This window comes from Tinamus guttatus, unplaced genomic scaffold, assembly GCF_059628265.1.
Source record: "Tinamus guttatus ecotype Peru unplaced genomic scaffold, ASM5962826v1 Tinamus_guttatus_pri_ptg000027l, whole genome shotgun sequence".
Taxonomy (NCBI): Eukaryota; Metazoa; Chordata; class Aves; order Tinamiformes; family Tinamidae; genus Tinamus; species Tinamus guttatus.
Genome location: NW_028288561.1, coordinates 3343573 through 3361543, shown reverse-complemented (window position 1 = coordinate 3361543; position 17971 = coordinate 3343573). Strand labels below are relative to the sequence as shown.

The 17971-nt window shown below is 46.7% G+C and overlaps 1 protein-coding gene across 1 annotated transcript in view; it reads right to left on the bottom strand.

Moving 5' to 3' along the window:
• The window catches only part of KCNB1 (potassium voltage-gated channel subfamily B member 1), a 112150-nt gene extending 96377 nt beyond the window's left edge, over positions 1-15773 (bottom strand). Inside the window, exons 1-2 of the mRNA XM_088528592.1 lie at positions 15665-15773; positions 13929-14595 (exon numbers count right to left, since the gene is read on the bottom strand). Of these exons, the coding sequence (XP_088384718.1) occupies positions 13929-14495 (567 nt within the window). The 5' untranslated portion in view covers positions 14496-14595; positions 15665-15773. The remainder of the gene's footprint in view (positions 1-13928; positions 14596-15664) is intronic.
• Between the last annotated feature and the right edge of the window lie 2198 nt (positions 15774-17971).

The window sequence follows — 17971 nt, the reverse complement described above, 5'->3', positions numbered from 1 at the left end:
TATTGTATGAACGTGTATCTCCAAATTCTCCATTCCCTACTTGGCCCCAAAGGAAAATATTTGAAATAATCCATATTCATTAGTGTTTTTAATCCCTCATATACCAGAATTCAGCAGGCTGCTAATGAAGGAGACAATTAAACAGCACTTCAGAAAAAAAAAAAAAAAAAAAAAAAGGCAAATCAGAACAGGTGCAAAGACTGGAGCTTTGCCACGTTTGCTCTCTGTTCTTTGGCACAATGCATCACTATTTTACTTAAAATGTGTTGAAACATCCCAACAGTTTAAGGAGTCAGTCTGAAAGGAAAAGAGGTGACGTTAAAGATTAATCACTAGCCATTGACCACCTAAGACACTAAATTGGACAGCTGGCCAAACTAAGCTTTATCTGTATCCCTTCTGATGAACACAAGTGCAAATGTGGCTCTACCAACAGAGCAGTAAAAAGGTGGATTGTGTTTGTTTTGCCCCTTGAACTAGCACTTCCAAATACAATTGCAGAGAAAGAAGTGATGCCCCAAGCGCTTAGCTACTGCCTCAATAAGCATGGGAACATGAAGAAAGGTTTTTCCGGCTTTTGCAGATGTGTGATAGAAAATGACCTTTTTGGGCAGAAAACTCATGGCAAAGCCACAAACCCTGTTCTGCCAACATCAGGCTGCATCACTGCCCAGCATCTTTCCTCTCATTTGGGGTTTTCCTGCTTGTGCTGCCTGCGTGGGGGAGAGGACACACGGACAACACCAGAGCAGGACAACGCAAAGGGCTTTGAACTCCAGAGCATCCAGCCACATCCCAACCTGGCAGGCTCGCCAGAAACATTTTGACTAGGAAAGACTGGAGCAAGAAGGTCAGTGATGAAGGGCTTTTGCTGAAAGAAACTGGCTTTTAAAGAGGGACTTGCAAAGTACTTTAATGGGAAAGGAGATCTTTCTGTGTGAGGAAAGGGAGCCATTACCAAGGTCAGGGTTCGGTTGCAGAAAAAAAAAGAAAAAAAAAGTACATAAAGGGAAAGAAATATTCCAACGGATAGGCACTAACATAGGGAACAGGGGATGCAATGACAGCAGAGATTTGAAGAGCTGTCTAAGGGTATGATGGGAAAGGGAAAAGGTAGAACAAAATTAGGAAGAAAAGGGACTCAATACTTATGTGGTTTCTCCTAGGTTATAACGCCATTAATCGGTAATAGAAAGGACCGCATTTGCTGACCGTTTAGACACACAATACACTGTGTGCAATGATGCATCTAATTTGCACACATGATTATCCTGTTTTTCCACATGCAGATTGGGTAATTGCTTATATAAACTGTGAGATATATTTGCATATTCCAATTACCTGATTCGTATGCTGAATCATAGTAACTGTGTGTACAAATTAGGTGTTCACTCTTCCTTTGCGCACAAATGTTTGCCTAAGTCTGCATAAATGAAGACTATAGATTATGTCTGTAGTATCAGAATTAGTAACAAGAAAGTACCAGCTATACTGGTACTTATGGGTCTTCACACACAGATCATTTTCCCTCAAACCAATAGAAATACGTCACTGAAAGAAGAACTGCATGCGTCCTGTTTCTCAGTCATTTCCTAAGTCTACCACCAGAAATAGGTAACCAGGCTTAGAGAGACATTTGTTCATACTAGTTTGCATTGGCATGTCAAAATACAACTTGATTATGCAATTAATAATATAATTAATGTCATAATTAATATTAATAATGGTAATAAAAATAATTATTTCAACAGCTGCCTTTTCTCTTTAAAACATATTTTGCCTTGTTTTGAGGCAGCATATATGAGCATGGGTCAGGACAGAGATGCACTTAGCGCTATATAAACTCAGAGCTAAAAAAATGCAACTTGCTACAAAAAGCTTCCAAATTAAATAAACTACATCGATAACTCCTGGAAGTGACATTCATCATGCCCGGGTTATCTAGATCAAGAAGCAAGTTTCCCAGAAGACAGTGCATACACACAAATATTTCACAGCCACTGTACAAGAAGATCTTAACAGAATCTTTGAAAAGAACCACCACGTAAAACAAGAGAGTTTTGCTCATGGGCTCTCATCACAGCCAGAAGTTTTAAAAAAATTGTTCCTTTGCTTAATGGACAGGCAGAAATAATTATACTTGATCCAGTGTTCAACAGAGATGAAGAGAAGCTGGATATCACTCTCGTAAGACCCAATGCATTTGCTTAGTATGAAAGTCTCATATTTCAGTGGATAGATTTCATGAACTAAAGTTGGCTTTGGCCAGTGCTACAAGTGCTAAAGGAGATCATTCCCTGCAATTATTAGAAGTCTAAAGTTACTCCTGTTAAATAACATTGTGTATAAATATAGACAAAGAGAACCCATAAATGACAATTAGCAAAATGAACTCCAATAGCTAAACTGATCAAGAATGGACCATAGCTTTCATTTAGCGGAAATGTCTTCTTAACAAGACAACAAAATGTGCTCTGTTCAGATATTCCAATCACACATGGGAACCTGGATTCAGGAAGGGATCAAAATACATACGTCGAGTGTTAGATCTACTAGTACCTTGGGTTGTATGAAGGGAGTGTGAAGATCTCAGTCCTGAAAAGCTCCTATTTTAAGATTTGCTTCAATCAAAACAGGGGTAGTAGGTAAGTGGGGATTAATCAGACTTTGCACTCTCATTTACTTCCAATTTAACTTAAAGAATCAAGAAAGCAATAAATAGGACCTAGTATACCTCAAGCCAGCTATCAAACCTGCAAACTGGACAAAATAAAATAAACTAATTGCCAGTCATGTCATTTGGCCTCTCCTCCAAAAGAGGAAACTGGGGTTTGATGTTTGTATCAGAGAGCCTTTGTGCTACCACAGGGTCTTCAGCATTCCTAGAAAGCAGGATCCACACCAGCTCCTTGCTGTCTCTTATAATGACATAATATGTCTTAATACATGGTAAAACCAGGCAGGTACTTCACAGTGAGAAACAAAACTGCTACTGCATCAGCCTTCCTTTCTCAGAATCTTGGGTAGCTTTTAAAATCTGTAACTCTTCTCAGCTAAATGGTGCAAGATCTGCTGAGTCAATCAGACTGTGACTTGAGGCAGACTAGAAGTTAAGAATTATCATATGTTGACTAACCTAGGTTTAATCCTTCCCATTGGCCATGAGTGTGAGGAATAGCTGAAAAGAGAAAGGGCATTTGCTGCTAAAACATTGGGTCCTTTACACCCAAGGATGGACCCTATTTCTGGCACAGCCTTGGCAGGCAGGTGGGTTAAAAATACCCTTTGTGAACGGCCCACACTTCCTGGGCTGCACCTTGGGTACCTGTCCTATGAAGTAAAGCAAATCCAAGCTCCCAGGGAGCGAGGATCAGCACATTTCACCCCGAGGTTCCTCCAGAGAAAGCCCTCTGCTGCCAACTTCATTACTTTCAGCCAGGGATGAGTCCTGCTGCCTATTGCAATTTTTCTCCTGCCAGCATAGATAATATTCTATTGGTCTAGAGAAAAAAAAAAAGAAGCCTAACTGGCTGCTTTAGCCTGTGCCCAACATCAGTCAACTTCAAATGTGATGGCACCTACATATTGACAGGCAAACTAGTGGATTCACTCGAACAAAAAATGACTACATATTATAAAAGCTGCTCCAGTTTCAGTACCTTTTAGACCAGGTTTGATCTTGCTTGTATCATGGAAATTTTCTTATTTACTATTTCCTCTGCATTGTCATATTTAAGTGGAGATTGATAATAATAGTTACTGCAGCAGGCAGTCGTGAGGATTACTTAATTAATGTTTGCGAAGCACTTTAAGATCCTCAGATGAAAGGAGATAAGAAACGCAAAGTATAATTATTATGCATTATTAATAAACTTTTGGCACATTGACGGAAGAGTAGACAACACTTTTTTTCTCTCTCTCTAAAAAGATTTAACTTTCGTGCTATGAAGGGCAGATTTAGCCAAAAATTCACAACCAAGTAAATAACGACTGAAAGTCTATGCATCCCAGTTCACCACAGAGGCCAGGATCTTCTGATAGCAGAGGGCAAATGTTGCGAGTGAGTAAGTGACTTACACATCTCTTCTATCCAGACCCTTGGCAAAATCACTGTTTTGAGAATAGCTAGATACGGAGAAGTGCAAGGATACTGAAGAAATTTCTATTAATGGAAGCTGTCAGATATCCTGAGAGGTAGTAAAAACAATTTATTTAATACACGATCATTGTGGTTAATGAGGGCATGCGATGCAGAAAAAAGCCTGTGTAGAACGATAGGCAGACATTTTGAAAAACAATAACAAAAAAGGATTCGAGCTGTGTGAACAAAGTTTTTTAGAGCTGAGAATGTGCCAATTGCAAATGAGATTCCCAGAAACTTTAAAAAACTTACTCTGAGATGGACTCTTAGGCAGTGAGATAGAACCACTGAACTCTCCAGTGTATGATAGCTACCTCCTGAACACTTATGGGTGGAATTCAAGTGCACTGGAGGAAAAAAAAGTGGTCTGGGGATTAGGGCTGGACTCCAACACCGTTCCTTGCTCTGTGACAAACCCTGACGAGGAGCTCGTCCCTTTGCACCCTCACTGTGCAAACCAGGGATGATTGCACTGCCTCTCTGCAGGGGAGAGCTGTGAGGGTAAATACATCCCAGCGCACTCAGACACCAGGGTAGGGAAAGCTGGAGCCCGACGGGAGAAGAACTGCTGCAGGAAAGGTAATGCAAGAGGGGGTGATGCCCTGCCTGGGGCATATGGCACTGCCACCAGCGAGGCAGAGCACGGCCAGAACCAAGGCGGCCAGATCCTGCCGTGTTTGGGTAGGAAACGCTTGGAAGAGACACACATCCTGCCGGAGCCAGCCAAGAAAAGCACACGTGGCATGTGGAGGAGCTCTCATGTGTCATGGAAAGGGCGCTTACTACAGCTAATACTCCCCACGCAGGATCTTTCGTAGAGAGACGGTGACGTGTATCATCCCTCAGACCTTCCCTTCATTCTTTTAAAGAGATACCACAAGGAATCTTAAGTCCCAAATAGAATTTTGTGACTATAATTATGTTTTGAAATGTTTTCATTCATCAGTACCAGAGAATTTTTCTGGCATTTATACTGTTTTGTAAAGCAAATGAGATTTACTGCTCCATCTTGTTCAAAAATGAGCAAGAGCAAATGGCCTTAAATAAAATAAAACTAATCTGGGCTTTCGGGCTTTTGGCTAGAGACTGTGCGGATCATAGTCCAAACAGCTTTAAATAAGTTCAATGCATAATAACTTGAATGGCTTGTGTACTATAGGAAAAAATAAATTTTAAAATAAACTGTGCATGCAATTTATTTTCACTGTTCACTCTGCTTCTGTTATCGCCACAAATTCTGAGCAGATTAAATGGATGCCTGGTGGATGTTGTTTTTCAAATGAGATTTTCCAGGTTCAGGTACAAACAAATGCTTTGGTTTTTAGCCTTTGCTATTGATTTCTCTAGTCTAAATGGAAGCATCAGACACCTACTCGGGAAGCAGAGCTGCAAGTTATTAAGCACCTTCTCCTCCTCGTGCCACTGCAGTGCCAAAGACCTCGGGGGAAAGCTCAGAAACATCTCCCAGCAGGGACAGCATTGCAGCACACTGGCTGCTGAACACCGGCAGACCAAAAAACCCTCACTGAAATGATAACAAGACTGGAAGAGACTTGTGAATGGGTAAGGACTAACACTTGTAAAACACCTTCAAGGACAGGCAGAGCCTAAATGCAAAAGAAAGGACTGGGTGGGACAGGTTATACGGCCGCGAGGGGCAATGATGTGACCTTCCTGTGCCTCTGAAACCACTCGTGCCCTCAAGACTGACAAAGTTTTCCAGGATCTTCCCATGCAGGCTGGACTCAGTTTAATAGGAACACCTGCGCTGGAACAAAAACATTGGATTTCTCGCTCCATCGCCTTTGATACTGCGAGAGAGTTGCTAGCACCTTCAGGTCTGCAATATCCCACCATGAGCAGCAGGTTTTGCTGCCTGGGGAGTTCTGCTTTACCATGAAAATCTGCTAGGGACATGGGGAATGCAGGGTCCCCCTCAGCTGTGCTCTGGCCTTGCTCAGTGACCTTGGGCCAATACCACCTCTTCACTTTAAGATGAGGATAATACATATATCATGGGTTTGTCCTGGCCTTAAGTAATCCATCTTTTCAAAGCACTTTGAGAGCTTTGCTTGATGAGTATAGACATTATAATACTCATCTGTTCCCATTACATTCAATGTGAGTTTTACCCTCCTCAGATGCAGAGACAGGTCTGTTATTGTGGGACCTAGAAAAAAAAAGTGCATGGAATACTTCAATGTTAGGAGTTTGTTTTTCTGTAGAGTTATAACAACATAAATGTGCATGGTGCTTGTGTGGGAATGCTTGGCACTCCAATGGAGTTACACTAGAATAAGGAGTGAAATTCTTCCTTTAAAAATTCAGAATGAGACCTCACTGACTCCTACCAGTAAATATGCTCAGCTAGTGCCAGGCTGCAAAGGAGAGGCCAATAAAAGGGAGAAGAGGAGAGAAGCCAGAGACCAGTCGAAGTCACGAGGAAAGCTTACTACAAGGTTTGCTTTTGTCATACTGAGTAACTGAGAAAGCCGGGAGGAGAGTGTGTGGATACTGCCTGTGACTAAACCCAGGACAAGGTCACCAAAGGGTGCCAAAACTGAAAAACAAAGAAAACAAACAAAAAGAACCATATATGACTGCAGCAAGCAATTGTGCGTGGGGCAGAGATCCCCAGGCTACTGCCGGCTCCTGTGTCAGGGGCACAGAGCGACGTGGCCGTGCTTTGCCCCTCAGCCCTGGAAGTGGCATTGCCCCATGGAGAGCAGCCTCTGCGCCCGAGCTCGGCCACCGTCATCCCGTGTTCCCAGTGCAGGGAAGCCAACCCGACCCACGGCGCAGCCCCACATCCAGGGGGTCACTAGTAATAACAGCAAGGGCCTGATCTTGCCTCACTTAATGTAATGAAAGCAGGGGCAATGTATAGCTTCTGCGGAGAAAGACAGCGTTAATGCCTGCCCACACTCACCGACCACATGTGCCTCCTCTGCTGCTGCCAGATACGTCCATAGAGTAAATCATATTGACTGTGTTTATTACAAGAACTAAGTGATCAGCTGTGAACTTTCTTTGACATAAATATTTTGCCACTAGTAATGACAAATAGCAACACTCATGTTGCAAAAGTACCACTGGATTATTCCTCTCCATGGGGGCTATTCAAGAGAGATCAGATGGGAATTGTGAGCTACAGGATCAAAAGGTACAGACAAAAACGTGGAACTAAGAGCCAGGCACTCCCAGAAGCTGATGACAAGGATGCATATTTATATACCACTGTATAAAAAGAGTTAAATGAAGAAACTGTTTTAAGAAGTGAAAATAATTGATTTTCATGCAGCTCTAGGGTGTCTCTGCGTAGCTAGTTTTTAATGCAGCCACAGTGAGCACACGCCAGGCAGGAAACTGTGTGCTTGGCTCTCTAGTGCATGCAACTGTTTGGTTCGCACATGTAACAGCTTAAGCTGCACACGCGCTTGGTGAGCATTACACCATGCCTACATTTCCTGCGTGGATCAGGCCCAGGGCTTTTCTCCTGAATCACTTTCTTGCTAAGTCTCAGCAGATACAGCTGAGCAAAACAAGGATTTTCTGTTCATGCGAGATTTCCTACATTTTTAACCAGTGATGTTGGCACTTCAAACCATGTCTGTTCACAGGCTGAGCAAATGAGAGGAGGGGAGAATGCTGAGCAGCATGGGGAATGAATCTCTCGGATAGATTTTTCAAAGGTACAAATGAGAGCTGCTGCTTTAAAAATAGAATTGAATGTGCTTCTATAGCACATGTCCTCCAAGGAATTCAGCCTGAGCACGTAAGCTCCTCGCATCTCTCCCAAGGCAGACAGTCTCATACAGATGTGGATACAGAGGAACAGGGTGGGCAGCAAACTTGCTCCAGGCTGCCCTAGCAGAAACCTGCAGATATTTCCAGTGGTGCTGAGTTAAAAACCAAAGGTTATGCTTCCATGTCTATGTTTACACATACACTGTACTTTACAGACTGCATGACATGCACATCAAGAGGACTGCTAGGCATAACAATTTTAGCTTTCTTGTACAAAAGTTCTTTAGAACTATGGGCTTCTATTGTGAACTGCTGAATTCCAAACATTTTTAACTAAGAAATGCCAGGCAACTGGCTCCTCGAGGTGGTAAATATCGTGCTAAGGGGTCTAGAGAAACAATTCCCTTTAAAAGGTGAGCTTCCTACCCGGGGAGCTTAGTAGAAGCTTATTGTTGGCAAATGCTTGCCAGGAAATAATACGAGATGCTGTAAGAGGCATGTGGGAAATCTCTCTCATGACAAGCGAACTCGATGGCTGGGGTGTCTTAGCAGCTACAGAGACTCCCAGCAAGTATTTGTAGAGCCAACAAAGGGTTGCTGGATACAATTCCAGGCAAGAGCATGGCAAGGATGGTGCACCCACGGTGTAAATAAACCATATGCAACAGGATGTGCTAACTTTCTGAAAACTGGCCTGGACCAGAGCATTCCTCTTACTGTGTTTTGACCCGAACAGGGGGTTTAGGGAGGCTGTAATCCAGAGGAGTTCGGAACCAGTGCACATCAGTACATTTGGGGAAGGTCGCCAGGTATATCGAAACAGAGTGACCATTAAAAATCAGTCCAACATGTGTAATCAGGCCTCCCTGGGCAAGAGGTTTAAGAAGTTCATTGGAAGGAAAAGCATCCAGGAAAGGATTTGACTCCTGACAGGGAAAACCAACAAGGATGTGCGAAGCAGGATTACGAGAGACTGATGTGGATTTGCAATCATTCGTGTGTCCACAAGAAAGTGTTGTACTAGAAACCCAGTGATAAACCATAGACCAAAGTGGTAAGTTCGTGACCCAGGGGAAGGGATTTGGAATGAGGCCCTGCTTTTGAGGACCTCCAAAGGCAGGAGTTTTCTTTGCCTGAAGGGAAGAACTCTTCTATATATAGCAGAGACGGCCAAGGCAGGAGCTGCATCAGAAAAATGGAAGTCACAGCTGCAAACTGAACATGGGCAACTTGCTTTAACAGAGAAGCCAACACCTGCCCCACAGTGGGAGTCCTGGAGGAGAGGACGTGGCTAAGACAGACCCCTGCAATTAGGGAGAGGGCTTTCCTCTGCTGAACGCTAAATTCAGACAGGTTCTTGGAGATGAATGAAAACTGCGTGCCATAAGGAAGGGCTGAGAATAGAAATCCCCTGTGGGGGAAGAACGCTCTAGATGTAACAAATGCATCTCCAGGAGGTTTTATCATTTTTTTTTTTATCCCCGCTACTATCAACAATAATAAGGAAAGAGCTTACAGAGCAACCTCTTCAATCCCTGAGCAATGCACCCAGAGATTAGCAGCAGAGCAGTGGGCAGCTCGAGAAAAGCTGTTCAACAAATGTAGAGGCATGCATAATGAGATTACTGAATTGGAGTTGCATGTTTTCAAGGATAAATGCGATACTATGGCACTGGCAGACGCAGCAGGACCAGGGAAAGGAATGAGAGGTATCCTGCCAGACCCGAGGCACTGCTGCAGCCGAGCTCCTGACAGGACAGTGGGAAGTGGAGGCTGAAAGAGCCTCCAAGCCAGCAGAAAGCGAATATCGTGCTTGACATGCAGAGAAGCTTTTTGCAAAGCGGGTGATGTCATCGTGTATTTCTCAGCCTTCAGGACAGCAAAAGGAAAAACAGAGGCAGCCAGCACCTGCAGAGGAGTCTGTAAGATGAGCAGGGTGTTTTTTCCTCTGTGCAACACTTTAATCGCTCAAATATTGATCAGAGGTATAACGTGTAAAGACTAAAAGAAAAAAGAAAGATTTCTTTCCCTCCTAAGAGGCAAAAAGGGCAACATTCTTGCAGAGTCACTGGAGAGGTCAGGTAACCAGAAGGTTTTCAAGACCTGCTGTACCAATTAAGGTGCTGAGTTGGTCTGATTTGTTATTTGTTTATGTCCGAAAGCTTGGAATAACGGCAGCCCCTGATTTGCAGGAGGCCCTGATGTCTAGCTGGATTTACAACAAGGCTGACTGTGGCAAAAGGCACAAATGTCTCCCTAGAAAACCCCCAGTGTTACAGGCAGACCCACAGGTCCTCACTATTTGGTTAGTAAAAACAACATCTCCAGGGAGGGCTTCTGCTATGGGAACCTAGGGCTGCTACCTGGACTGTGCGTGGTGGAAACCAGCTGTCCAGACAGAGGAAAAGGAGTAACTAAGATTAAACCCCAAAGCAGCCGCAGGTCTGTTTGGCTTCTGGAAAATGGTCTTGCTTTCATGGGGAAACTACAAAGCTATAATACCACAAAATGTAAAGCTAGTCCAAAAAATATCCGCACCTTATCAGCATCTAGGGTAAAACAGACAGACATGAACCCTAGAGAGTTCTCTAAGGTTAAATATGGATGCTTTGAGCACACCAAAGTACAGGGAGATTGCTATTTTAAAATATAGCTAACTATTAAAGGAAACTGGGGGAATGATAAAAATAAGCAGGAAAAAGCAAAACCAGTGATCACAGGAAGAAAAAGAAGCAGTCTCAAAAATTGCAGCGAGTCTTTCGCGGGGATATAAAGGCAAATAAAGTCAGAGAAAGCAGGAGAAACCGATCCTTTAAATTATCTTGTAAGTCATAAGGAGAGAAATGAAAAGTTTTATTAAATAACTGCCTTAAGTGTTTTTTCATCTGATGCAGAGACAGAGAGGCCCTTGGAGTGCTCGGCACTGTGTGCATGACTTTTCCCACTGAATAAAGTGAGCACAGAGGAGTAGGGCACAGCGAGTGCCTTGGAGCTAGCTGGACACACGGCTCATGTGGCTGCTGTGCTGGCTGACACCGGTGGGAAGGGTGACCCACACACAGGGGACTCTGGAGCACCTGTCACAGGATGGGGGGGCTTTGGTTACAACCCTAAGGGGCTGGAGCACGGGAGGAGAGAAGCAAATGCAGAGCTCCGTAGGTCACAACGCGGCACGCTTGGGTCTTCCCAAGCCCCCGATTCAACATCTGAGAGTCTGGACATTCTCAGAGGTAGGGGGAATATGACAAAATCTAATACTGTTATTTCTTTTCTTTTTTTCTTCTCTAAGTACGAGAGTTGTGCATGTCCAATATCAGACAAAAGTGAGATATTGCTTGCCATGAAGTGGCAAGTTTAGAAGTCAGATTAGTCAAAAGATAAGGGTGAAGTCACAGTGGATAAAGGAATGAAAAAAAAAAGAAAAAAAAAAAAAGGTCTGCAGTATTCCTTTTCTGTTATTTTCACACTTTTCCCACCTTGACATACATCACGTATAATTGCTTTTTTAAAAAACAAAGGAACAAAAAAAAAATCATTCTGTCAGGACTGAACTGGTCCCAGTATGGCCATGAGATGTTCTGCAGTAAGCTATTATGGAGGAGTTAGGCTAGGTGTTCTGCAAAAACAAAACCCAAAAAACTAACAATATAAACATTGTTTGCAGAGCCAGCAAAAAAGCGTCCTCCCCTCCACTGCTGGAGCAGGAGTGGAATACAGAATATGACTTACAAAGGCACTGAGTTGGGCGTACAGGAGAACATGCATTTAGAGCCACTTGCTACACTGCTTGAACACAACATGAAGGGGTCTCTTTTTGTGCTATTAAAAGGAAATACATTTTTCATAGACATTTCACGAAAGTGAGAACTGTAAGTGAAACCATTGAGAATTTTCCTGACATGGATCATCAGTGGCCATCATTAAACCTCAACGCAGTTCATTTTCTTCCCTTTCCATGGGGGCAGTTTGAGCTCTCCAGACCTGGCAGAGATGGCTGAACCTGCTTTCTGGTGACAGAAGTTTCTGGAGGCCTCAGCAAAACTGTTCCAGTGAACAGCGTGGCTGAGCAAAGCTGGCCAGCAGCTATCATGCAGAGGCTCCGATTTAGAAAAATCAGTCTGAAATTGAGCCTGGGCACAGCTGGACACAGCAGATAAAGGTCAGGCTGCCAAGTCCCTCTCCCAGCATCCTTCCATCACAAGTGCAAGACTGAGTCCTACCTATTCAATATGTAGAGCAAAGCACCATGAAGGTAATCACAGCAAAGTGTGCACTCTGCTATGAGAGGAAAGTTGTCCACCAGCAAGGAGGGAAAAACATAAAGCCTGGGCTTGCCAGCTTTGCTTTCCCTGCTAGATAAGCTAATGTCCATCATACCTGACTAGAGATCTGTGCTTGGGAAATGCTACAGTATTTGAGGTCTGAGAACATACAGCACCATTTTCATTAGAGTAACGAAGCCACAGAATGGAAGCTTTAAATGAGAGGGATAATAATGCATTCCAATTCACTTTCAATTAATCCAGAGCCTGCAATGTCGAATGCACTTACTCCGAGAATTTTTTTCAGAAAATGAAGCTAGAGTGTATTTCATTTATAAATCACAAAAGACACTTATTTGGCAAGAATGACCCCTGCTCATATACAATAAATCATGAACATCAACAGTCTCTAATGGATTTTGAGTCAGTGCCACAGATAGCTAAGCCCGGGGCCTGTGTTTCAGGATTCCAGGACTGTGCCAAAGGAGCCTTATAAATGATTAATGCATTCAGCACAGTGTCATCTGTGCCATTGGAGAGAAAAAGACATTTTGGGGCTCCATTTGTCATTAAAAAAGTGATAATCAGTTCAGCAGCAGACCGTGCCTCCCCTTTTCCCCTGCCATAATGAGCCACTTAGCCCCACACTTTCTAGAATCCCTTTCCAAAACTTCCTGCGTGCTTCTGGTTCATTATGCATAACATTTTAATGAGGAAAAAAAAAGTCAGGAAAATAAAAAATCCATTTACATAAATATCCCTCCAAAATCAGATTTTATGAGGTACCAAGCTACAGTTAACATTTCCAAATATATATACAACAGGGGGGTGACACTACAGAAGTAGCTGGGGTCTCTTTCTCCTCTTAGCCTTACTGTGAAAATGCCAGTACATAGAAAATTCAAGTTTGCAATCCTTAATGCTCAATCTCTCATGCTCTCTAGTTCTTCATCCTACAGTTGTCAACCTCTCCCCCTTTATTTTTGTCCCCATGGTTACTGAATCACTATGTTTGCAGAGATTTTCCTCACTAAAGAATACACGACTAACATGAGACAGCTAAATTACCAGCCAGCTCTGACATTGGTTTCTCCTACCAAGGATCTTATCTTTCAAAGGTGTTCAAATAGATCTGTTGCACTGGCACCAACTTTAGAGTAAGCAGGAAGACTTACAATAGGCTGGAATCAGGTAATGGGTGATACTCAAATGCTAATTTTAGCAAACAGGTAGCCTAGGAGTATGTGATATAAATACCTAGAAGACGTATTCAACCAGAAAATTTTTAAGTAACCGCTAGAAGTGAACACACTATTACCTGACTGGAACCAAGTCCAACACAGCTGAGTTAAAACAAGTTTCCTTCTTTTAAAAACACAACTTGACTAAGCAATAGGAAAAATTTACATTTGGGGCTCCAAGGAACCTGCTACACAAGACATCAAGACAGACCACTGGATAAAAAGTCCACTAACCTCCAGCCACTAGATGTTTAGTGAACAGAGTATGCTGACCCAGGGCTCAGTAGCACTGCTCTCATGCTGAGCGGCCTACACTAATTCCAAGGATGATCAAAACCAGCCCAGTTTAGCCCAAAAAGTTAAACTCAGTCTTGCTTGCATCTGAGAAGCCCTTCTCTGCTTCGCTCATAGCTTCCATTCAGCGACAAGTGTCCAGACACTAAGTGAACTACCAGAGTACCACCTCACATAAGCATCATCAATGAAGCCTCCTTGGAGCCAATACAGACAAGACTGAGTGACACATGGAGACCTTACCTTGGCCGCTACGGAGGAGTTGGGCTTCTCCAGGAGGTCCCAGAGCTTTTTCCTTTTGTCAGCACAGCAAGTGTTATCAAATTCCTCCCCTTCCCTTTCCCTCAGCGTCTCAGCTTCTCTCTTCAGCTCCTCATTCATCTGCTCCTTCTTTTGGTGGTAGCGGGCCTGGCAGCAGGACTCCAGGTAGATCTCATCCACCCCCCAGTAGTCCAGCTCCTGGCTGAAGGACAAGGCGCACATCTCCTCCATCATGTGCAGCTTGCCAGTACGGTAGAAGTTCAAGATTGAGGTGAATGCCCCAGGGTGCCTGTCAAAGAAGTACTCATTCTCCTCCAGGTTGTAGTCATCACAGATCTCCATGAGGGAGTCATGTGTGTTGCAGTCTCTGAGCTTACCCAGCCTGGTCCGCGGCAACCTGTCCAAGGTCCGCCAGAGAACCTCGTGGGCCAGCCCCCCCACGTTGAGCTTGACCCTGCGGGAGCAGGCCTTGCTCCTGACGATCTCCGTGGGGTCCGGAGGCAAAGAGGTAGTAGAGCGAGATCCATGCTTATTCATTCCCAGAGGCATCGCTGGTCGCCCTCAGGCTGGACGCTCCAAGCGGCGGCGTGGGGCAGGGCGCGCGGAGGGCCGGCTCTCCTCACCTCTCCTTCCCCTCCATGCCCCAGAGCTGCAAGAGAGGAGCCGACCATGGGTGCGCGCCCGGGCACGCGCGGCCGCCTTCGCGCCTGCCCGATCCACGCGCCGGCCGCTAATCTGCTCGGGGGGCGGCGGCGCTGTCCGCCCCGCGGTGCTGAGCGGCCGCGGGCGGGCGCTCTCCGCGGTGCTGAAGGCCCCGCGCGTGGGCCCGGCGGCCGCCGAGCTCCCTCGGGAGGCGGCGGAACCGCGCGGGGGGCTCCGCTGGAGCACCCCGTCTTTGGGGGGTGGGTTATGGAGCCTGGGCAGGGGGTCCTGGAGGCGCTTTGGGCAGCGGGGTGACTGCACGGAAGGGAGAGCTGCGCCGAGCACCGCTCGCCAACGCGCCCCTAAAGGCGCCGGGGCCGCTAGCCACGGGCGCGGACACGTTGCCCGCTCTCCCGCAGACGCCGGCCGGGGACGGGTTGTCCCCGCTGCCGCCATCCCCTCCGCTTCCCCCCGGCGAGCGGCCGGCCCTGGCCCCGCCGCTCTCCGGAGCGCCCGGCCCGGCCCCGCCGCCTCCCGGCCCCGCCGGACCGCGACCCACCCGGTGCGCCCCGCTCCCCGGCGGCCGCGGTGCCCCCGCCCTGCCCGGCCGTGCTGGCAGCACGGAAATGCGGAGGCCTTTTCTAAGTCCAGCCCAGCGAAATTTCCCCGAGGAAAGGGCTGGGAAAGGGAAAAGGCGGTTATTTCCAGCCACGCTAACGACGCACTCTGCCTCGCCGGGCTGCCCAGGGAAGGGTCCTCCCCCCTCCCACCGGCGCCCTTTGCATAACTGGGAAATCAGCGAAAATTGGAATAACAAAAGCTCCGAGCTTTTCCCGGCAGAGCCAGGCGGCTTGTGGCAGCCCCCGAGCACTGTTGCTTACACAAGATGGCACGACCAGAAACCCGGGCGCAGACGGGAACGGCTCCTCCATGCCCAGCCGGCGCAGCTGCCGGGGGCCCGGCTCCGTCCCCCTCCAATGCCCCCCGGCTCCGCTAGCGAAACAGCGGCGCGGAAATCCCCCCGCGGCCGCGGCCGCCCGGCGGGGAACGGCTCCCGCGCCCCGGCGCGCACCTACCTCCTGCTGCGGGCTCGGAGCGCGGCGGCGCGGGGCTGTGCGGGGCCGAGCGCGGCGGCGGCGGAGCGGCGAGCGGGGCCGGCCCCGCGCATCCCCCGCGGCAGCCCCGCGGCGCTCGGATGGCGGCCGCGCTGCCGCCCGCCCGGGGGAGGGGACGGCAGGCGAGGTAAAGCGGATCCCTCGGCAGGAAGATCTCCCGGGCCTTCCCTCGGCGGCGGCTCCGCGCTCCTGCCCGCAGTCAGCGCCGGGGCCGCGGCTGCCCCATCCCCCCGCTTTCCTTTTTTTTTTTTTTTTTTCTCCTCTCTCTCTTTTTTTTTTTTTTTTTTTTTTTTTTTTTTGAAGACACAAAGGAAAGCTCCGCTACTTCCTTCTGCTGCCTCGTAACGGAGATCAACAAGTCTAGTCTGAAGCTCCAGCTTTTGCCTGCAATTCTGTCCCGGAGTTGTTTGGAGTGGATTGGAAGTTGGGGGTGGAAGAGAGGAAGGCAGCTCCACCGTGAGCTGGGACGCAGCATTGCAGGAGGGTTAACGCTTTCCTGGCCGCGGGGCTCGCTTGCGCAGCGGAAGGTGCCTGGAAGAGACCTAGCAGCAGGAGGGAGAATTACAGCGTTCCTTGAGAGAATGGGGTGATTCCCACCATCCTTCAGCTCCCGGTGGTATCACCCATGAAAACAGAAGCAGAGATTGCTGCCAGAAGAAAAATACGATGAGCAGAGAGTGCTGATAAATCTAGAAGGGCCCCTATTGCTTTTCAGGCCCTGCTGGCTAAGAGCAGCTGAGCTCAATGAGGCTGCGAATCACTGTGTGTGAGACAGGAGCAAAGGGGGTCCCCTCGCACCTGGAGCCTCTTGGTGAAGGCAAGAGCCTGTTCACAGGTGTAGAAAGGCAAGGAGCTCGCTCAGGATCACCACGCAGGGAGATGGAAAGAGGACCTGTTGAGTAGCTTAACCTCAGCCCAGGCTACGTTCACTGAAGTTACTCCCCCCATGCCGTGACATAAAATCAACATCCAGAGGACTTCAGTTCTTGTCCCGCTTTCTTGTCATTTCACCTCCAGACTACTGACCAGGGCTGCAAAGCTAAATCTATTCATGATTATAAAGTATTTTTGAAACTTTCAGCTGGCAGGTGTTGTATGAGCACAAGTTATTTGTTTCTTAGCACCGTGTCCAGGCCGTATCACCTCCCGTTGTGACAAATGCCGGTCACTCTTCTGCAGGAAGAGAAAGGTGGGAGGCAAAATAACCTAATACAGGAAGATGCATCAGATTCAATACAGTTAAATCACGGGGAGAGAAGCAACTCCATTTTTTTGGCAGGGTATCTTTTTACATCTTGCCTGATGCATTGACAATGTCATTCACATGTCCACCAAGAGACTGGGAAACAATGCATAGAGAGTGACATGAAAGGCCTGGATGGACATAGGGAGCCCTCCGTTGCTGTGTGCTCACCTTCTTGTTGGTGCTTAAAGCTGTGTCTCAGTCTCAGCTAGAAGCTGAAGGAGGAAGCCCTGCCAAGGGCAGGCTCTGCAGCTGGCTGGGACTGTGGAGACCCAGGAACCTGCTGGCCAAGACAAGAGCGTGTTTCAGCCCCAGGACATCAGTACTCTGCAACACTTCTTGTTCCATGCCTGGAGAGTTTGTCAGCAAGGGGCAGCGCAGGCCTGAGGATACAAAAATGTACAGTCAGTTCTCTCCTCCAAGGTTATCTAACTCAGTTTTCCTCTGGGTATTCCTTTCAATTGATATTTTTGTATCCTGAGCTCCTGCAAACTTAATTTATAGCTTGTTATTTCCACAACCTAAGGAGCCAGTCAAATGCTTGAATGCAGTTCATGGCAAACCCTGTTCCTTTCCATATATTTCAAGAGTTATTGACAAGGAAATACCAAAAACCTCAAATACTTTACAGGAAATGCACAGGAATAGGGTATAAATGTGTTCTTCTGCGCTCACAGTCTTTGCAATATGCATAACTGGATTTCACACGATAGGCAGAAAAGGTGCAAAACAATCTCTTTGGCGTTTATTGGGCTGCAGGGTAGCAGTGAAACAGACTGAGCCTAAATGTGGAAAAATCACTCTACTGATCTGCAGTGACTCCTCTGCCTGCATAAGGAAAAGTATCACGTCTTTATAAACACCCACATCTTTACAACAGTCTGGCATCTTCTTGTCCATTCTCTGAAGGAAGAGGGGACGCTGATTTGCATCATTTTCCTGGACAGAACAAAACAAATGGCTGGGAGAGAAGAAAGGATCCCTCTGTGCAAACACGCTGCCGGTTCCGTCACGGCGATGGCATG